Source organism: Cibotium barometz, chromosome 35 (genome assembly GCF_041138505.1).
Source record: "Cibotium barometz isolate CiBa-2024 chromosome 35, ASM4113850v1, whole genome shotgun sequence".
NCBI classification, from domain to species: Eukaryota; Viridiplantae; Streptophyta; class Polypodiopsida; order Cyatheales; family Cibotiaceae; genus Cibotium; species Cibotium barometz.
The window spans coordinates 30,040,877-30,060,235 of NC_141080.1; the positions used below are offsets into that span (position 1 = coordinate 30,040,877).

The 19,359-nt window shown below is 45.9% G+C and overlaps 1 protein-coding gene across 1 annotated transcript in view; it reads right to left on the reverse strand.

Annotated features, from left to right (window-relative positions):
• The window catches only part of LOC147618313 (uncharacterized), a 49,266-nt gene that overhangs the window by 25,722 nt on the left and 4,185 nt on the right, over window positions 1-19,359 (reverse strand). The window contains exons 2-3 of the mRNA XM_086774777.1: window positions 5,436-7,529; window positions 4,941-4,991 (exon numbers count right to left, since the gene is read on the reverse strand). Of these exons, the coding sequence (XP_086630903.1) occupies window positions 4,941-4,991; window positions 5,436-7,403 (2,019 nt within the window). The 5' untranslated portion in view covers window positions 7,404-7,529. The remainder of the gene's footprint in view (window positions 1-4,940; window positions 4,992-5,435; window positions 7,530-19,359) is intronic.

Consider the following 19,359-nt stretch of genomic DNA (forward strand, 5'->3'; position numbering starts at 1 on the left):
ATATGCCGAGAATTTGTCAAATACCCACCGGATCTCCTCGTGGAACGCTCTTGGTACGAGACTCGAAGCCTGCAAACAAACAAACAAACAAACAAGAAGGGGGTGCGAACTGACTCACCTCCCAACCATGACAGCCGTGGGCAAGCCCACAGTCTTGGCTGTCCCCACCGAGCCACGAGCTGAGCTAACTAGGTTGACGTACCGACCAATCTCCACCTCGCGACGTCCCATACCGCCACGAAGCTACCCTCGCGGGCCTCGAGATTGCTGCCGGCATTGGCTGCGTAAAGCAGGTGCACGTCTGCACTAGATCCAGGCTCCAGACCATAGAGCTCTCACAAAACATGCGAGACTCTATATGACTAATGACTAACCTTGGCCACCCTTTTATAGACTCTTGGCCGGTCATCGGGCGTCCACACTTGGACGCCCGCCCGTCCATACTTGGGCGCCCACCCGTCCATACTTGGGTGCCCGCCGCCCGTTAGTCTATCCCTAACTCAGCTCGCCAATCAGCCTGCCTAGCTCCAAGCTTCCCCAAACCTCGAAGCTAGTCTTGCGTGCGTGTAGCACACGGTAGATACACATTGTGCACATGACATACTCCCCTTCCTCTAAGAGCTCACTCCTGAGCTCACTAAAAAGCCAGGGTAATCTCTCTGAAGAGTAGTCAATGTCTCCCACGTAGCGTCGTCCTCAACAAGATCCTTCCACTTGATCTTGTATTCCGTGATAAGCGTATTACGCAATCTTCTTTCACGAAATCCAAGAATCTTTTCAGGTTCGTGTGAAACAAATGTCATGTCCTCGACATCTATGATTTCTTGAGGAGTAACTAGCTGATCTGTTCCACCCAGTACTTCCTTAAGTCTACTGACATGAAATACAAGATGAACTTTCACATGAGAAGGCAAATCCAATTCATATGCAACTGAACCAATCCTTCGTGTAATACGAAATGGTCCACAGTAGATAATTTCGGAAATCAACCTGTTCGTAAAGTCTCTGAATCTTTCGGAACTCACAAATACACCATGGTTCCTTCAGAGAATTCTTTGGGTGAACGATATCTATTAGAATAAAATTTGTCTCGGTCTTGAGCACTTCTAATAGATTCCTTCGCAACTTGTAACATTTCTTGCATATCTTGCAAAAAATTACGTGCTGCATGATGCTGAAGTCCTGAGAATCCTACTGTAACAGGTGATCTAGGTTGAAAACCATACATAAGCATGAAAGGACTAAAACCTGTACTCATATGCTTAGTAGTGTTATAAGCAAATTCTATCATAGGAAGATAATCCTCCCACAAACTATGTCTTTTGGATACAGCATATCCTCCAAAATCTGATTCACTCTTTCTGTCTTGCCATCAGACTGAGGATGATATGAGGAACTCAAAATTCAAAGTTGTTTCCAACTTCTCAAAAACAAATTTCCAAAAATCACTCGTATACTTAGAGTCCCTATCACTGACTATGTCCTGCGGTAACCCGTACAATCTAAACAATTGCTCGATAAACTGCCGTGCTAATTGCGTAGCTGTAATAGTCTTCCGGGTCGGTAAAAATGTCATGGCCCTGTGAAAATGAAACAGCACAAGTGTGGGCATGGTGGTAGCTGAGTCAAAATATTAAATGATTCACACTTGGGGTGCCCGGATAGAGAGAATGATGTATGGGCATCCCTAGGTGTGAAGGGGGAAACTAGAATATTAATATTTTAATGTTATATGTGTGGTTGCCCCTAGGCCTTACTGGCCCCTAGGGAACTTTAATAATTATTAAAGTTGGGACCCTAGGACAAGTTTGGGAAGGAGGCAACTCCACTTTTGGAGTGCATGCCTCTCTCTCTCTTCACTCTCTCTCTAGCTTTTGGGAAATCGTGCAAGCCTAAGCGTGGAGGAGAAAGGAAGCAAGTCGACTGCTGTTTTGGCTGGTTTTTTGCTGCTGTTTTTCTGTGTAAACTTGCCCGTACGGCCCACGTGTGCAGGCTGTACAGAGTTGTACGACTGCAAGTACAGTACGGATGCTGCAGATTTGCTTTGCTGGTACAGGCGGCGTTGACAAAGGATGAGCAAGTACAGGCGGCGCTGTGGGAACTGCTGAGGCTGTACTGCAGGTACAACTGTACGGACAGCAGGTACAGATATCTGTACGACTACTGACATGTGGCTGTGCTGCAGGTACAGAACTATACCATCAGATACAGTCGAGTACAGTAGGCGCACCAGTATACTCAGGCGACAGTAGAACCATCCGTACAGTTCTCTATTGACAGACTCTGACATGTGTGCAGAAGCTGTACGGACAGTGCAGTGCTGAATTACTGACCTATACGGATAGATACAGCATCTTCAGGTACGCACAGAGTCTTCCAGAGCTTGGTTGGTGCAGAGGTCAAGTGATTGCAGGGGAAACGATACAGACAGTCGTTGTCAAGTGCAGACTGGTACGAACTGCTTCACGGGTGCAGAACCACATGCTGACTTGGTAAGCTCTGAGCTTGTTCATCTGTTTTTCTTTCCATCGGCTTATGTCTGATGCAGATTTGAGTTATCTGGCCCCTTGTGAGAGGAGGGGTATGGCAGATTGAAAAGGGTGGAAACAAAGACTGGACAGTGAATGTATGATTGTGCTGAGTTGTTGAATCATGTGCATGAGATATGCCACATGTATGCTCAAGGCTGTCCTGCTGAATAGTCTTGGCTGATCAGAGGGAGGCACAGAGTGTTGCTTTGAGACACAGATCTGTGTGTGTGAATCCTCTGTGCTGAGAGGTATTGTGGGCTGTCAGATTGGACATACAAGTGTATTCTCGTGGCTAATTTTGTTGTACTCAGCCTTTCATATTTTTTTGGAATTGAATAAAGAAATACCGCAAGGAGCGCCAAGCTTTGGGGCCAACAGGTGTCGTTCTATTTTCAGGTTTGGGACACTCTAGCTCCAATTTATTTTGTTTTCATATCTAGACTACAAGTGGATGGGTGACTGCTAGTCTACCGCACTTTGGTTTCTACCAGAGGCCGGTTTCAAAAAATCTAGGCATTTTTGTCAAGCGATCTACCACGACCCAAATAGAATCGTGGCCTTGATGTGTTCTTGGCAATCCGGTAATAAAATCCATGGAAATACTTTCCCATTTATTACCTGGGATTTGCAAAGTATGCAACAACCCAACCTGTCTAAAGCGTTCAGCTTTATTTGCTTGAGAAACTTGACACTTGAGAACATAATCTTCTACATACCCTTTCATCTTTGGCCAATAAAAAGTATGTTTCACTAATGATAGCGTCCTGTGTATCCCAAGGTGTCCAGCAGAAGAGGCGTCGTGACACTCCTTAAGAATCTTGGACCTAATGTCCAAGATCTGTGGTACACAAATTTTGTCATTACGGAATAGTAAACCATTCCGAATCATCCACTGGTCTCTTGCAGCCTGAATGGTAGGCTGTTCAGTCATTGAGTCTTGGTCAATCAATGAGCTCCCGTCTTGGATCTTCTACCAAAGACCAGCAGTCAACCAGTGTCTGGATCAGCCAGGAGCCACAAGACAACCTCCCACACCTGAGGAAAATAGAAAAAAAATATGGAGAGTGGCGAAAAATGAGAAAACACCTAAATCGGGTGGGCACACCCACAACAGAGGCCCTGGTGTAAATATACAGACAGGAGATGACTGCTAACAGTATGGTGTATTGTGTCGACAAAGTTGAGATGTCTATTGAGTCTTGATATGGATTTATGTGACAGTTTTGAGTTGGCTTATGAATGACGACTCGCGACTTTCTGCATGATGAAATGTATATATATATACCTAGATGAATCCAAGAACATGCCCAAATTCACCTTTTAGGAATGTGCATGTTATATACTCATGGTAGTCAACCCACAAGACTATATAACTATCAACTCTATTACGCATAGTATGGACTAGATACTACGACATCCCCACTAACGTTATCAGTGCCCAATAGTGGGTGTAGAACTCTGTATCAAGATATGCTCTCACACGCACTCCACACACACACACACACACACACACACGCGAGCATATATTCACACAAAGGTCTTCGTACTGAGTTTCTGTCAAACCTCCGGAGATGCAGGGCAGACTCAGCCATAATGAAGCCTAGCACTGAGGAAAGTAACAAATAGAAAGAATTAGTACAACAAATAAGTAGTTGATAGGGCAAATGCATTGCTAAAGATAGAAAGAATAAGCACAATATCAACTGGCCGCAACTCAAACGAAAACTTCACAATGTGAAATCTGCATGTCTACTAATACGGCTGAATTATATACCTAGATGAATCCAAGAACATGCCCAAATTCACCTTTTAGGAATGTGCATGTTATATACTCATGGTAGTCAACCCACAAGACTATATAACTATCAACTCCATTATGCATAGTATGGACTAGATACTACGACATCCCCACTAACGTCATCAATGTACCTTATGTTTTGATGTTTATGTTTTGTACCTTATATTTTGAAGTTTATGTTTTAAGTGTTTTTTATCATTACACTACGCTTTTAAGTAGCTTCAAGTTTTTTTAATATATGAAAATATTGATTTTTCGAAACCTCACGGTTTTGTAGCCAAGAGATGAAACCTTTCTAAACAAAACCCAAAAAAACCTCGAAATAAAAAAACCTCGAAACGTTTCTTGTGACTATGTATGGAACACCAGGATTCGGGTCAAGAGTTGTTCTATACTTGTCTATAAAAAGCAATCAAATGGGCTCTACAGCTCTTAGATTGTGGCATCCCAGAATGATCAGATTTAATTCACATCCTTTTTAGCTTCGACTTCCATCCTTTTTAGCTTCGACTTCCATCCTCCAATCTTCAACAACCTACTTCTTAGGAAATTGGACTAACCAGAAATGCGTTCTTAAAAAATTGCAAGGTTGACAGAAACAGATCTCCCACCTCAAAATTCAGGTCTTCACTTCTAAACGCATGGTGCATTGCAGTTAATATCTGCCAACAAAATGAAAAAAAAAATAGAATAAGAAACCTCCCGCAATAAAGAACTGCAGAGACGTGAACTGCAGTCGTATGATTGCAATCACCTAGAGACAAATGCTTTTTACAGACAGATCCCCACCCATCAAAAACAGGTAAGGTCGGATGAGGGAGATCCCCCGGCCATCTAGGTGATTACAATCACCTAGAGACAAATGCTTTTTACAGACAGATCGCCACCCATCAAAAACAGGTAAGGTCGGCTGAGGGAGATCCCCTGGCCATGGGGGACAGGCAGGTGAGATCTCCTCTTTTCATGGGCTAAGGTTAAGTCTGTAAGGACCCTAAACCAAAGGCATGATGGTGCTTAGGACAATGACAGGAAATCAATGCTTAAATAGAGTTGAATAAAGTTTGACATCATCTCACAAAAATCAAGTAGCTAAGATAAACATGAACCTCAGAAAGAAACTGGCGGCGATACTCTCCATCAGCTCGTAACATGTGTAGACCTCTAAATGGTAAACCAAGCACACTCTGAACAGGGCCTGCAAGAAGAGCTTCACGTCGCCCACGGGAAGGTGAAGGTGAAGCATACCGACCTGCATGCTGTCCTGCAGATGGTAAAGAAACTTCTAAAGGAGGCCCAAGTGGAAGTTGATGATTATTTGCTGTTGATGTTGGAGCAGGTGGAGCAGGGTTTCTGATGACCCTGTGACTATTCGATCCCGATGCTGAAAAGTAAGACGAAAGAGTGCCCGAATTGAGAAAAGAATTTGCAGCCTGACTGGTGCGAGCACTTAAGTCTGGTGGGTTCATCTCTCTCCCTGTTGGACCAGCCACACCTCCGCTGGTGCTAGTCTGACTTGAAAACCTATTCTCGATTGCTGCTGCTGTCGCCGCCAAATCAGGGCCCCTTCCCAGCATACTTCTTCTGCGGCTTCCTTCAAATACTACATCGGAGCCCCCCCTCTCCCCAGACCCAGACCCAGACCCAGAGAAGGCACTATTGCCTCTTCTTGAACCACTATTCACACCCCAGTTGACCAAAACTGGAGCTGCAGAGCTTCTCTCACCAAACATTGCAGGCCTATAATTGATGTCCGGCAAAGCACCGGTGCTACTTGCAGTGTTTCCACCAAAAACAGCGGTTTCCCTCCTTGTCGAAGAGTGTGAATGTGCAGTCCTCCTCGAATTTCTTGCGAATAGTGAATGCAACTGTGAGTGGCTTGGTTCCTGCGGCATGCTGAATGGCTGGTTCTGAAGATTTCGCGAAGAATCTTCTCCGATTCCAATCAAAGTGGGGGCTTTCTCACTACTACCTCTCACAGATTGGTAGTAATCATTATCATTGCTGCCCACATAGCCAGTACAATGGTTGCGAGAATCATCCCATATTTGAATCATAGAAGGGTTACTTGTGGCATTGGAATTGGCAAACCCATTGGGATCTGTTCTGTTTGTTCCAGTTCCTCCTGTCCTAGCTGCAACACTTTCTCTTCTAGCAGCAAAATGGTGATCAAAAGCTGGGGCATCTGCAAAATCAACAGTTGATCTCTTCCTTTTGTAGGCACCCCGTATATCCCCATGCGCATGATCTGGCCTGCTGTCTCCAGAGTAATCAGTTGAGCTGCCAGAAAAGTCGCACGACTGAAAAAAGAGCTTCCCTCCCTCACCTTCCAGTGGTGACAAGGAGTTGGGAAAGACAGATGTATCAGAACACCCTCCATCACCAACACCACCGACAGCACCAGTGTCGAGGTGATCTGAACTTTTCCCATTTATGTTTTCTGCAGATTGTCCCACTGAAGTCGGCATCAAGTCCCTGGTGATTTTCCAATCACCATCTGTAAAGCCGCCAATGGGCGGGCTTAGATCTGTCCCTGAGCCAGTATATGAGCTCCAGCTTCCTGTTCCAGCTGTAGTCGCCTGTCTCCATCCATTTCCAGGCATCAAACTGGGCAGCGAGAGAGATGAGCTGCTACCTGCTACATCCGGGCCAGTTTGAAAAAAATCAAAACCTGTGGTTCCTGAACTTGTTGTCTCACGGTATCCAAACAGCTCTGTCTGTAAGCCCTGCCCAAAATCTGTTTCACAACCAAGGTGTGTACTGCTAGGCCCAGGTCCTTGCTCATCTAAATTGTTAGGAATGTGAGAAGTAGCACCCCAGCGATGCTGACGCTTTGCTCTATGAAAGCCTGGCACTGCTCTTGCTTGTGGTAAATCCTCTGAAAAGGTCCTCCAAGCATCGTTTTCTAAATAACAAAACTCATTCTTTGAGCTCACATTACTGCCGTTGCAGTCCCCTAGAGGCCAATTGCTGCTGCTTGCCTGACGTTCGTTCTGCACCGAGCTCAAACCATAGCCTTGCCTACCAATTGCCAAAAGGGGGGGTTCGTTCATCTCAGCACTATCATTTAACTCCATGGTTCTGGTTGGCTAAATTTAAGTTAATTAATCACCAACTTCTTGTCACAAGCCACACCAAGCAGCTTGAACCATATGCCTTATCCCGAAGGTGATGTGTAGGTCTTACAACTCATATGCAGAGACCTGAAAAGAACAGAAGCAGAGTGTCAGCATGATGCTAACATTTATTAATCAAAACATCAAAATCACGGTAAACATCACACACACACAGTCAGCTTGTATCAAAAAAGCCTTTCTAAGCATAGTTGCCAAAAAATGTGTTTCGCTGGAAATGTAGATCTACATATTTTTCATTGGACTGACTGCAGTTCCAGTAAAACCTCAGGCTTCCATGTTTTACATATTCATCTATACTGCACGGAAGGGAAGTATTTGAAGTTTAAACTTTGGCTTTCTGTTATGTGAGCTTGGTGAATGTTTCATGTCATGACTCATGAAAAAGGATGATACCTGGATTCCGGTTTTTCCACCCTAGTATAAATTATAATGGTTCGAAGTTCAAACTTCATGCATGCATTTTGTGCTAACATGTATATATACCTAGATGAATCCAGGAACATGCCCAAATTCACCTTATAAGAATGTGCAATTTATAACCTCATGGTCTGGGAGTTGCTCAATGATGTAATCAAACACTTTATTAATGAAATGGCTAGAAGGCTTTACAAAGCATGTCTGTTCTCAACAGTCTATGTGCATGCGTTTTCTGCATATCTGAGCTTTCATGTGGGAGGAGAAGGAGGGGAGGGGGGGGGGGGGGGAGGGTGTTGTTTCTCTGAGTAGATTGTCTTCTGCAATCGTGGGTGTGTGAGCAAATAATTGAGGCTGAACATTTTGCAATTAAGTGTGTGTGCGTGTGCATGTGCGTGCACGTGTTTCAAGAGCATGAAATCCTTGCCGCCTGTGTGAGGCGCCTTGCAAGCAGCGGCCAGCACCAGTCAGTGGTCTTGATGATAGTGCAGCAATGGAATTCATGAAGAAGCCGGCATTGGATGGGTCGCCTCATCAAGATTTCAACGCTCGGCAGATCTTGGAGTTACAGGGTGATTTAAAAAAGGCTTAAGAGCATCAAGGTTTTAATGCTCTTGGAACAGGTTCATATGGGCAAGAGGAACTGGAGGGATTTGCTGATGCGGCAGTTCAGCACAGCAAGATGCTGACTTGACAGTGCTGAGTCAGCATCCTTGTTACAATTGGTATCAGAATGCCAAGGTCGGGCACATGTTCATCTTATGGACATGTCATCCAAGTGTCTCTTGGGGTGCACACCCACGTGGACTGCAAGGAAGATGATGTCCCCGAGCATGTCAAGTTATGGCCACATTGTCTTGCAAGGCAGAAGGTGAAACCAGCCTCTTGTAGAAACCAAAGTGCGGTAGACTACGCAATCACCCAATCCAGTTGTAGTCCAGCTAATAAACAATTAAACAGGAGCTAGAGTGCTCCAACACAAGAAAGAGAACGACACCTGTTGGCAACAAAGCTTGGCGCCCCTTTCGGTATTTCTTTATTCAATTTCAATGGAAAAGATTTAGATGATTACAACATGGCCATTCATGGCTCGTATGTCTGCAAGTCCAATCTGCCAATCCTCAGGACCTCTTAGCATAGAGGTTACACAGCTTTGTGTCCCAAGAACACCACACTGTTATCTCCTCTAATATGCTAAGTCTGTACATCCATGAGGCCTTGAATATGCATCTGACTAAACCATGCACATAGCCACAAACTCAACCATGAAAACAGTCCACAAACTTGTCTTGTTTCCACCCTCTGAACTGCCAAACCCTTCCTCTCACAAAGGGCCAAAGAGAACCCCTCTGGAATAGTCATGAGCCAGTGAAAAGAGAGACTCCATAAGCCACCACCTGCAGTCCCACTTGCTCACAAAGAGAGAGAGAAACTTACAGTCTTTGTCACAAGAGAAAAAACGCGAGGAAAAGCCCCGTTCTGTCCTACCCTCTTGTCTTGCAGCCGGGAGAGAGAGTCTGTGAGAGAACCTGCTGTCCAGCCTTGTGTTCCCTTCTAACAGTCCACACTTCCCAACTGATAATCAGCTTCTTGCCAAAAGCAAAGGAGAGAGAATAAGAAGAACCTACAGGCGCCTGTATGATCTGCAGCTCAGCAGCCAACCAGTTCTCCAAGAGCTAAAGAGAGAGAGAGAGAGAAAAAAAAAGAGGCCTGTGTCTCTGTTATGTAGCACAGCACAGCAGCCAGCCTGTGAATTCTCCCCCATGAAACCAGTCGCCTGAATCTTCTGTAGTACAGCAGCCAGCCAGGGAAGCGCAGCCTGTCCACAGCTTCTTCCAAAAACAGGGGTGTAGCCAGATGCGCAGACCCCTGTAGCTGTATTTCCAGGCCTGTCATCAGCGCTGCCCGCCAACCTCCTCAAGGATGAAAGCGCCTCAGCCTAATTCTGCAGTCCCAAGAGAGAAAGAAAACTCCACGCATGTAGCTCTTGCTCGACTGCCCTCCTTTCCCCAAAAGCAAGAGAGAGAGAGAGAGAGAGAGAGAGAGAGAGAGAGAGGCATGTACTCCAAAAGTGGAGTAGCCCCCCCCCCCCCCCCCCCCCCCCCCCAATCCTAGGGGCCACTCAAGGTTTTTAAAACCTTCCTAGGGGCCACCCAAGGTTATAAACCTTATGAACTTTAATCCCTTGGTCCCCCTTCACACTTGGGGTTGTCCACATGTTTCCTTTTTGTCCGGCCACCCAAGTATGAACCTGAATATATTTATCTTGCTCACCGACCACCATGCTCACACTTATGCTGTACCAATTTCACAAGGTCATGACATACCCCCCTCTTGAAAAATGGCAAGCGTACTCGATTGCAATCTGGTGATGATTGCAATCTGGTGATGCAGCAAGACATCCAAAGTGGAACCACACTGATAACAAAGGCTGCCCAATACAGTAAGATATCAGCCATGTGATCCAGCTAAAAGTGAAATGTACAATATGGTAAGATCAGCGTCCCAATCTCTCTAAGCCATGCATATGTAACAACGTTAGTACACATATATCATAGAAGTCCCATAAGCAGATGTACTGTCAGCTCTCAGTACCTTCGGGTGAGACAAAAACTGCACCAAGCGACCTCTAGATGTCATCTGAGCATGTCTGCAAGGGAGCGGAGATGCTACCCCCCTCTTGAGCATCAGGCAATGCTCCAGACCCATGCTCTGCTGAACCTAAATGAGCCGTAGCACGAGTCAGCTCCAACTCAAAGGCATCGAGATAAAGCTGCAATACCTGAGGTGAATCTGCTAAGTCACTGAAACCGATCCCGTCAAGTGGGAAAGACTCAGTTGGACACCTACACGTTTAATAGCACAACTTTAAAACCACAAATATGAAATGGACAACTTAAAACAACTTGAAATTTAAATGAACAGAAATGGAAAGATGGACACCAGCACTGGGGCCGGAACGGGCCGACCCCCCCCTCAATATATGATATATTTATTGGGAGTATTTAAAGAATACAATGCTCCATGGGTTCTGAGAACCAGATCATGTCCATGCACATATGAAAACAGTACTAAACAAATAGCTCGAAATTCGATGTAGAAGCTCGAAGCAGATTGACCACTAGTGTGGTCCAATCGCTACGGTCCTGTGCTTTCACTGGACTCCGCAGAGAGCACCACACTGGTGTTCCGAGACCACGCACAGACAGGCGCTCTCGTACTAACGCCTGGCTCTCCCGATCTCAGCACCTTTGGACCGAGGTTCGCCCATATAGCTTGGACAACCCGGCACCGAACGGGTGTAGGCCGAGCGGGACGAATCTTTTACCAGATTTAAACATATAATACTTTACTCAAATCTGAAAATCACTTACTTGTAGTGGATGACAGAAGGAAGTCCAATACCCATGTGCGCTCTTACTTGAGAAATACACCGAGACACATCACGTCAAGAGGGGTAGCTTGCAGCCACCGGCCTGTAGCACACAGTTGAAGAGGCGCCCGCAGTATACAGAGGGAGCAGCGCCTGTAGAGGATGCAACCTGCACAGCAGCTTGTTTGTGTGATGGGCAGCCCACTAGATAACCAGCATAGCCCTTAGCAATAGGGATTCCAGTCGCCAGCAGAAGGTACTGAAGTGCAGCCAAATAAAAGTAGTCGGCTGTGTATGATGTAAAGCAACCGCCTGCAGCAGGAAAGCTCACGTAGCCTGTATAGTCAGGAAGATTCTGTAGAAGGTGGGCAGCCTGCTGGCTAAGCTGGCGCAGAGGTTAGGGCAGCCGCCTTTGTGTAGGCAACACAACCTGCAGAAAAACAGGCGCAAGGAGAAGAGCAGCCGCCTGTAGGAGAGGAAGGAGGGAGTAGTGTGCAGCCTGCAGGTAACACTAGCGCTGAGTAGAGGGCAGCGCAGCCTGCTGGGGTACTTTTGCCTGAGAGAGAAGCCGCCTGCAGCAGTCAAAGCTGGCTGGAAACAGGCGTACAGCCACCTAGAGAGAAGTGGCCTGGCTGCTGTACACAGGCGCAGCCCACCTGTAAGAGGACAGAAGCAGCCGTACGCAGCCTGTATGGGGGAAGCAGCAGCGAAGTGATGAACGCCGGTTGATGGATCCCCCGCCAGATAGATGCGATGGTTCTCTACGCTTGAAGAAAGCCCTTCTTTTTTAATAAAAATTAAAGTGTAGTTAGCCTTAGTAAATTCTACGCATGCATGTGGGGGACTAGTGGGGGTTGGTGACCATGCCCACCCCCACACTCACTTAAAAGTGGGGCTCCCCACCTTGGCCCCAAAGTGGGTGCCCAAAGGGGGTGCCCACTTTTAAATAAGTGTGAACCCCTAACCTTATAAATGAAAGGGTTAGAATTTAAAACATTAAAACAACATGTACTATATACTTACCACCTGTTCACATGCACTGAAACTCGTCAGAATACAGAGCAGACTTCACGACTCACTGGCAGGCGTCCCCGCTCAGTAAGTAACACGTCAGGCAGGCAAACACACAAATACATGTCATGCGAAAACAGTTTCAAGCATGCAAATCATGTGTGCATGTGCAAATAGTAACATGGACATATCTCCCGTTCATGGAACATGTACAAAATATCTGTCGGCACAAAACTGGCACGACATTTATTACATAAAAACCTGATCTTCCTATGGAGTGACAGTCCCATAGGTAAGACACAGTTCCAGGCACGAGTTTCCCTAGGTGTGACAGTCCCATAGGTAAAACACGGCACGAATACTGGCTCTTCCATGGCGTGACAGTCCCATGGATCGAACACAGTCCAGGTCATACACGGGTGGCACTAATCTGGCTCCCGTCCATACGACACCATCCTGCTGACACACGGGTGGCACCAGTCTGGCTCCCGTCCATGTCAGCAAAATACTGGCCTCTTCACATGAGACACCGGCCTGGCCTCAAGTGAACGAGACGCAAAAGCTAGGAATGGACCAAATGGTCGGCCAATTGGTGACAGTCACCCTCCTCCATCCACTTTGCATCCATCGGTGAATAGTTCTTGAACTTCACAAGATAGCGACGGGAAACTTTACCTCCTACCTTTCTTTCCTTATGTGCCAGTATCTGCTCTGGAATAAGAACCTCATCAAGTTCCTCAACTTTTGGTGGCTGAGCCTCATATGATACATCCCCACGGAAAGGTCTATGTAATATGCGGAAGCTTCGGAGAAGGATCGGTACTTCAAAACTCAGAAATCAGCACTCTTTTCGCCACGGAATTAACGCACAAACTGAAAGACGATGTGCACAAAAATAGAGAGAGAAGGGGGAGATGGAGAGGACACAGTATTGGGTCCCAATTACCCTCTGTAGGGCCCCCACCACGGATGGTGTATTTGCTTTATTAGAATGATGTAAATCTGAAAACAAATACAAAGTACTTGACCTTTTCTTGGCTGGAAAACCTGCCCTTGACCTTCAGTCCTTCACCCCTTTGCTTTAGCAAGTTCTTGGCTGTCCTGGCCCTTGTTTGCTTGGAGCACTTGGTGAATTATAAGATGGATTCATGGATTATGGGCTGGAGTATTTATACTCCCTCTTGCATCCAGTCGGCTGGCTTCAGGAAGCTCCACGACTGGTCTTTATTTAATAAAATGCTTTCACACTTTAATTAATGCTGTTCAGCCTACGCCTGCCTGCTGGACAGATTCCAGGCTGCTGGGCACCATGCGCATGGGTGTGGGACTGCCCCCCACACCTGGCCGACTGGCTGGGTAGGGTTTCTAACCCTGTCGGCTGCCTGTCCAGCAGCCCTAGGGCTGGCCGACAGCCCTTCCAGCCCAAGCCTTGGCTGGTGGGCAAAGCTTGGGCCCTCCTGGCCCCTTGGGGGTGGTTCTACACCTCCCCCATGCCCACACTACAAGTGCAAGTGCAAGTGCAAGATCTTCTCACTGGGGTAGCCCTATGGGCTGGCCCCATCTCTACATGCAAACCTACATGCCTACAGAGGCCTGGCATCCAGTTGCAAACCAGATACACAGAACATCTGACATCATTCCAGAGGGAGACTCACAACGCGGACTGGCACTGCTTCATGTGCACGACAGTGCACACCTGACCTTGGACTCATGTGCAGGACAATGCACACCTGACCTCGGACGACTGAGATGGATCCCTCGCTGACTCGTCCCGGACTGGGCTCACATGGGACCAGTTCACCATCCCAGGTCCTGCACCTTCTGTACAGAAATGTCTACGTGGCATCCAAGTGCGAGATGCACGTGACAGTCTAAGTAGACTCAGATGGTGTATTTGCTTTATTAGAATGATGTGAATTTGAAAAGAAAATACAGAAATCTTGACCTTTCTTGGCTGAGAAAACTCTGCCCTTGACCTGTAGTCCTTCACCCCTTTGCTTTAGCAACTCCTTGGCTTGTCTAGCCCTTGTATGCTTGAGCTCTTGGTGAAATCTGAGATAAAACAATGGGATTGTGGGCTCCTCTATTTATACTACTCCAAGATGAGCAATCGGCCAGCCCTGTTTTGTCCCACGACTGATAATCAGCATTAAATGCTGAAAAAATCGCATAAAATGCAACGCATCATTCCCTAGATGGCTGGGCATCATGCGCCTGATTTTGGATGGGCTGGGCACTATTTTTTGAGGCTGGGCAACCTGTATGGGCTGCCCCATACCTGCCCTACTCAGTGATCTAGCATCCGGTACCATACCGGATACACAAAATCACTGACATCATTCCATAGGGAGACTTACAGCACGGACTGGCACTGTTTCATGTGCAGGACAGTGCACACCTGACCTTGGACTCATGTGCAGGACAGTGCACACCTGACCTCAGACGACTGAGATGGATCCCTGGCTGACTCGTCCCGGACTGGGCTCACATCGGACCAGTTCACCATCCCAGGTCCTGCACCTTCTATACAGATATGTCTACGTGGCATCCAAGTGCAGGATGCACGTGACATTTTGCTTTTGCTGAGTTTTTTGGAGTGCCAACTTAACTCTCCTATAAGCTTCATCCATGTTCTCCACATACTGGTCAGCCTCAGAGATCTTATCCTTTGTGTGCAAAATGGATGGTACCTTCTTCTCTCCTTCCACAATCTCAAAAGGCACCTTGCCCGTCGAGGTATCGATGGTGTTGTTATAAGCGAACTCCACCAAAGGAAGATACTTTTCCCATTGTTGCTTGTGCTCTGACACATAACACTTGAGAAGATCTAACATTGTGGAATTAGCCTCTTCCGACTGCCCATCTGTCTGTGGTTGAAACGATGATGAAAACTTGAGAGTTGTACCCATGTTGTCAATCAACCCTCTCCAAAATAAACTCGTCATCCGTGGATCACGGTCACTAATGATAGACGAAGGCATGCCATGATACTTGAAGATGTTCGCCATAAACAACTTCACCATGTGATCAACTTTGATCTTCTTACGCACGGGAATGAAATGAGCCTGCTTACTGAACCTGCATATAATAGTCCAAATGCCATCATTCCCCGTTTGTGTCCTCGGAAGATCAAATATAAAATCCATGGCAATGCTCTCCCATGGTCTATCTAGAATAGGTAAAGACTGAAGTAACCCTGATGTCTTCTGACGGTCATACTTCACCTTCTGACATACGATGCATTGCCTAACAAAAGCATCAACATCTCTTCTCAAGGTCGGCCAATAAAAGAAAGCCTCAACTGCCTTTACCGTGGCATCAATACCTCTATGACCTGCATACGACGGAGCATGACTTTCAATCATAACCTTGAGTCGTAATTGCCTGAGAATGCTATGACAGCTAATGCGTTACTCACTGGAGATTCATCTGGGTTTAAAGGAAGTAAGAACTAGAGCAAGAAAGCTGAAAAATCTCGGCATGCCTCACGTGATGCTAAAGGGTCTTCAGAGACGCGGTATAAGAAGTTGCCAATGCCCAAGAGAACTTCTGAGGAGAGACAAGCTTTGAGAGATGCTCGGAAATGTTTTTACTGTGCTGAAGAGGGACATATGTCATTTAATTATCCCAAGAGAAAGTCCCAAAAGGACTCTGACAATAAAGGAGAGCCCAAGTCAAAGAAACCAAAACCTTCTGCAGGGTTAGTTCCTGATCTTGTGGGAGAACAGCCAGGTGGTGCAGAGACAGAGTTGTGCAGGGCATGGGGCAAAGTGAGAGATCAGAATGCCTTGATATTCTTTGACACAGGTGCTAGAGCCAACTTTATTTCATCGGATTTGGCTGGCCGATTGGGGATTCGTGGAGAGGAGATGGGGCCGTTATATGAGGCTAACATGGCTTGTCCAGGGTATGCAGAACCCGTTACTCCTATCATTGGAAAGCTCAGGCTTCATTTGCAGGGTTATGTGGACAGCGAAGAGTTTTTCATCATGCCACTTGATGGCTGTGATGTTTTGTTGGGTATGCCATGGTGCCACAGAGTACATGCGGTGGTGGATACATACAATAGGAAGATCACTCTGACCCAGAGGGAAAGAACATGTTTTGGATGTAAAACTTAAAGGGAAATCTGTTCCTATTGTATCAGCTTCGGCAATTTCATCAATAATGAAAAAGCATCTTTCTGCGTACTTGATTTATGTAAAGGATGCAAAAGATGATGAGTCTAAGTCTAATTTGTCTATGTTAGATAAGGACAGGACTGATTTCTTATGTGGATTCCAAAATTGTTTTTCCGAGTCAGTAGAGCTTCCTCCGGAGAGGCCAGAAGATCATGCCATTGATCTAATTCCTGGTAGTACTCCACCAAATAGACCGCCGTACCGTGTTAGTGCAGCTCAACAGGAAGAAATTATGAGTCAGGAACAAGAGCTTTTGAATAAAGGGTTGATACAGCCTAGCTCATCACCCTTTTGCTCACCTGTACTCTTAGTGCAAAAGAAGGATGGTTCTTGGTGCATGTGTATTGACTACAGGGCGCTGAACAAGAATACCATCAAGAATCGATTCCCCATACCGAGGATCGATGACATTTTGGACCGCTTACAGGGCTCCACAGTCTTTAGTCGCATTGACTTGAAAAGCGGGTATCATCAGATACGTATTAGACCCGAGGATGTGCATAAGACAGCATTTCGAACCACGTTTGGGTTGTATGAGTTTTTGGTTATGCCCTTTGGTTTGACAAATGCACCTGCCACATTTAACAGAATGATGGACAGGATTTTCAGGCCTCATAGAGCGTTTGTGGGCACATTCTTTGATGATATGATTGTGCATTCACAAACTGAGAAAGAGCATAGAAGGCATTTGGCCATTGTGTTTGCAGAACAACTCAGGAACCATAGGCTGGTTATTAATGGCAAGAAGAGTGAGTTCTTTTTGCAAGAGATACATTTCTTGGGGCATATCGTGTCTAAGCATAGAGTTCATATGGATCCAGCGAAGGTGGAAGCAATTCTTAATTGGCCAAATTTGAGGACCGTGCATGATGTACGCAGCTTTCTAGGATTGTGTTCCTATTACAGGCGGTACATACGGTATTTTGCTGAAATTGCTTCGCCCATTCATGCCTTAACAAAGAAGGCAACTCCGTTTAGATGGGCTGATCGGGAAATTACAGCCTTCAAAAAGCTCAAAGAAAAGCTTACTTCGGATCCAGTATTGGTGTTACCGGACCTCTGAAAGGCTTTTGTTGTCCAGTGTGATGCATGTGGAAGTAGCATTGGGGCAGTTCTCATGCAGGAGGGACATGTGATAGCCTATGAGAGTAGAATATTGCAAGATGCCGAGAAGCATTTACAGGTTTATGAGAAAGAGATGTTGGCTGTAATTCACGCTCTTTCTACATGGAAACACTACTTGCTTGGGACTGATTTCACTGTGCAGACAGATCATCGGACTTTGCGTTATTTCCTCACGCAAACTAAGCTTTCAGAGAAGCATATGCATTGGGCAAACTTTTTGTCTATGTTTCACTTCCAGATTGTGCATGTGGAAGGCAAAAAGAATGTAGTGGCAGATGCTTTGTCAATGCATCTTATGTCAAACGGTAAAGTTTGACCGTCAAAAGACACCAGGGTTACTACAGCCTTTACCTATTCCAGATAGACCTTGGGAGAGCATTGCCATGGATTTATATTTGATCTTCCACGGACACAAACGGGCAATGATGGCATTTGGACTATCATATGCAGGTTCAGTAAGCAGACTCATTTCATTCCCGTGCGTGAGACGATCAAAGTGGATCATACGGTGAAGTTGTTCATGGCGAACATCTTCAAGTATCATGGCTTGCCTACGTCTATCATTAGTGACCGTGATCCACGGATTACAAGTTTGTTCTGGAGAGGGTTGTTTGACAACATGGGTACAACTCTCAAGTTTTCATCGTCATTTCATCCACAAACAGATGGTCAGTCGGAAGAGGCTAACTCTACAGTGTTGGATCTTCTTAAATGTTATGTGTCAGAGCACAAGCAACAATGGGAAAAGTATCTTCCTTTGGTGGAGTTTGCATATAACAACACTGTTCATACCTCGACAGGCAAGGCGCCTTTTGAGATTGTGAAAGGAGGGAAGAAGGTACCACCTATTTTGCACACAAAGGATAAGATTTTTGAGACTGATCAGTATGTGGAGAGTATGGATGAAGCTTATCGGAGAGTTAAGTTGGCACTCCAGAAAACTCAGCAGAAGCAAAAGAAAGCCGCAGACCGTCACAGACGTGCATTAGAGTTTGCATTGGGTGATTGGGTTCTTTTGCGCTTTGAAAAGGCTAGACTCAAGAAGATGAAGGGTAAAGAGCGCTTATTCCCTAAGTTGAGCATGCGTTATTATAGGCCTTTTCAGGTATTGGAAAAGATTAGTGAGGTAACCTATCGTTTGAAGCTACCAGATCACTGGAGGATTCACAATGCTTTTCACGTGAGTCTCCTTAGACCTTTCCGTGGGGATGTACCTGAGGATGTATTAGATGAGGCTCAGCTGAAAGTTGAGGAACTTGATGAGGTTCTTATTCCAGAGCAGATACTGGCACATAAGGAAAGAAAGGTACGAGGTAAAGTTTCCCGTCGCTATCTTGTGAAGTTCAAGAACTATTCACCGATGGATGCGAAGTGGATGGAGGAAGGTGACTTAACAGATTCACCTCACGTTTTGCAGCTTTATCTCGATGCCTTTGAGTTAGAGCCAACTCTTGTTGTGGCTCATTCAGGTTCAACAGAGCATGGGTCTGGAGCATTACCTGATGCTCAAGAGGGGGGTAGCACCTCCACTCCCTTGATACAGACAGGCTCAGATGACATCTAGAGGTCGCTTGGTGCAGTTTTTATCTCACCCGAAGGTACTGATGGCTGACAGTACATCTGTTTATGGGACTTCTATGATGTGTACTAGTCACATTGGATATTGTGGTTGTGTATGGTTCACAGTGGTATACAACTTGGACTACTACTACGCCATTGGTTTGTAGTGAATGTTGATACATGTGCATGGCTTAGAGAGATTGGGACGCTGATCTTGCCATATTGTATATTT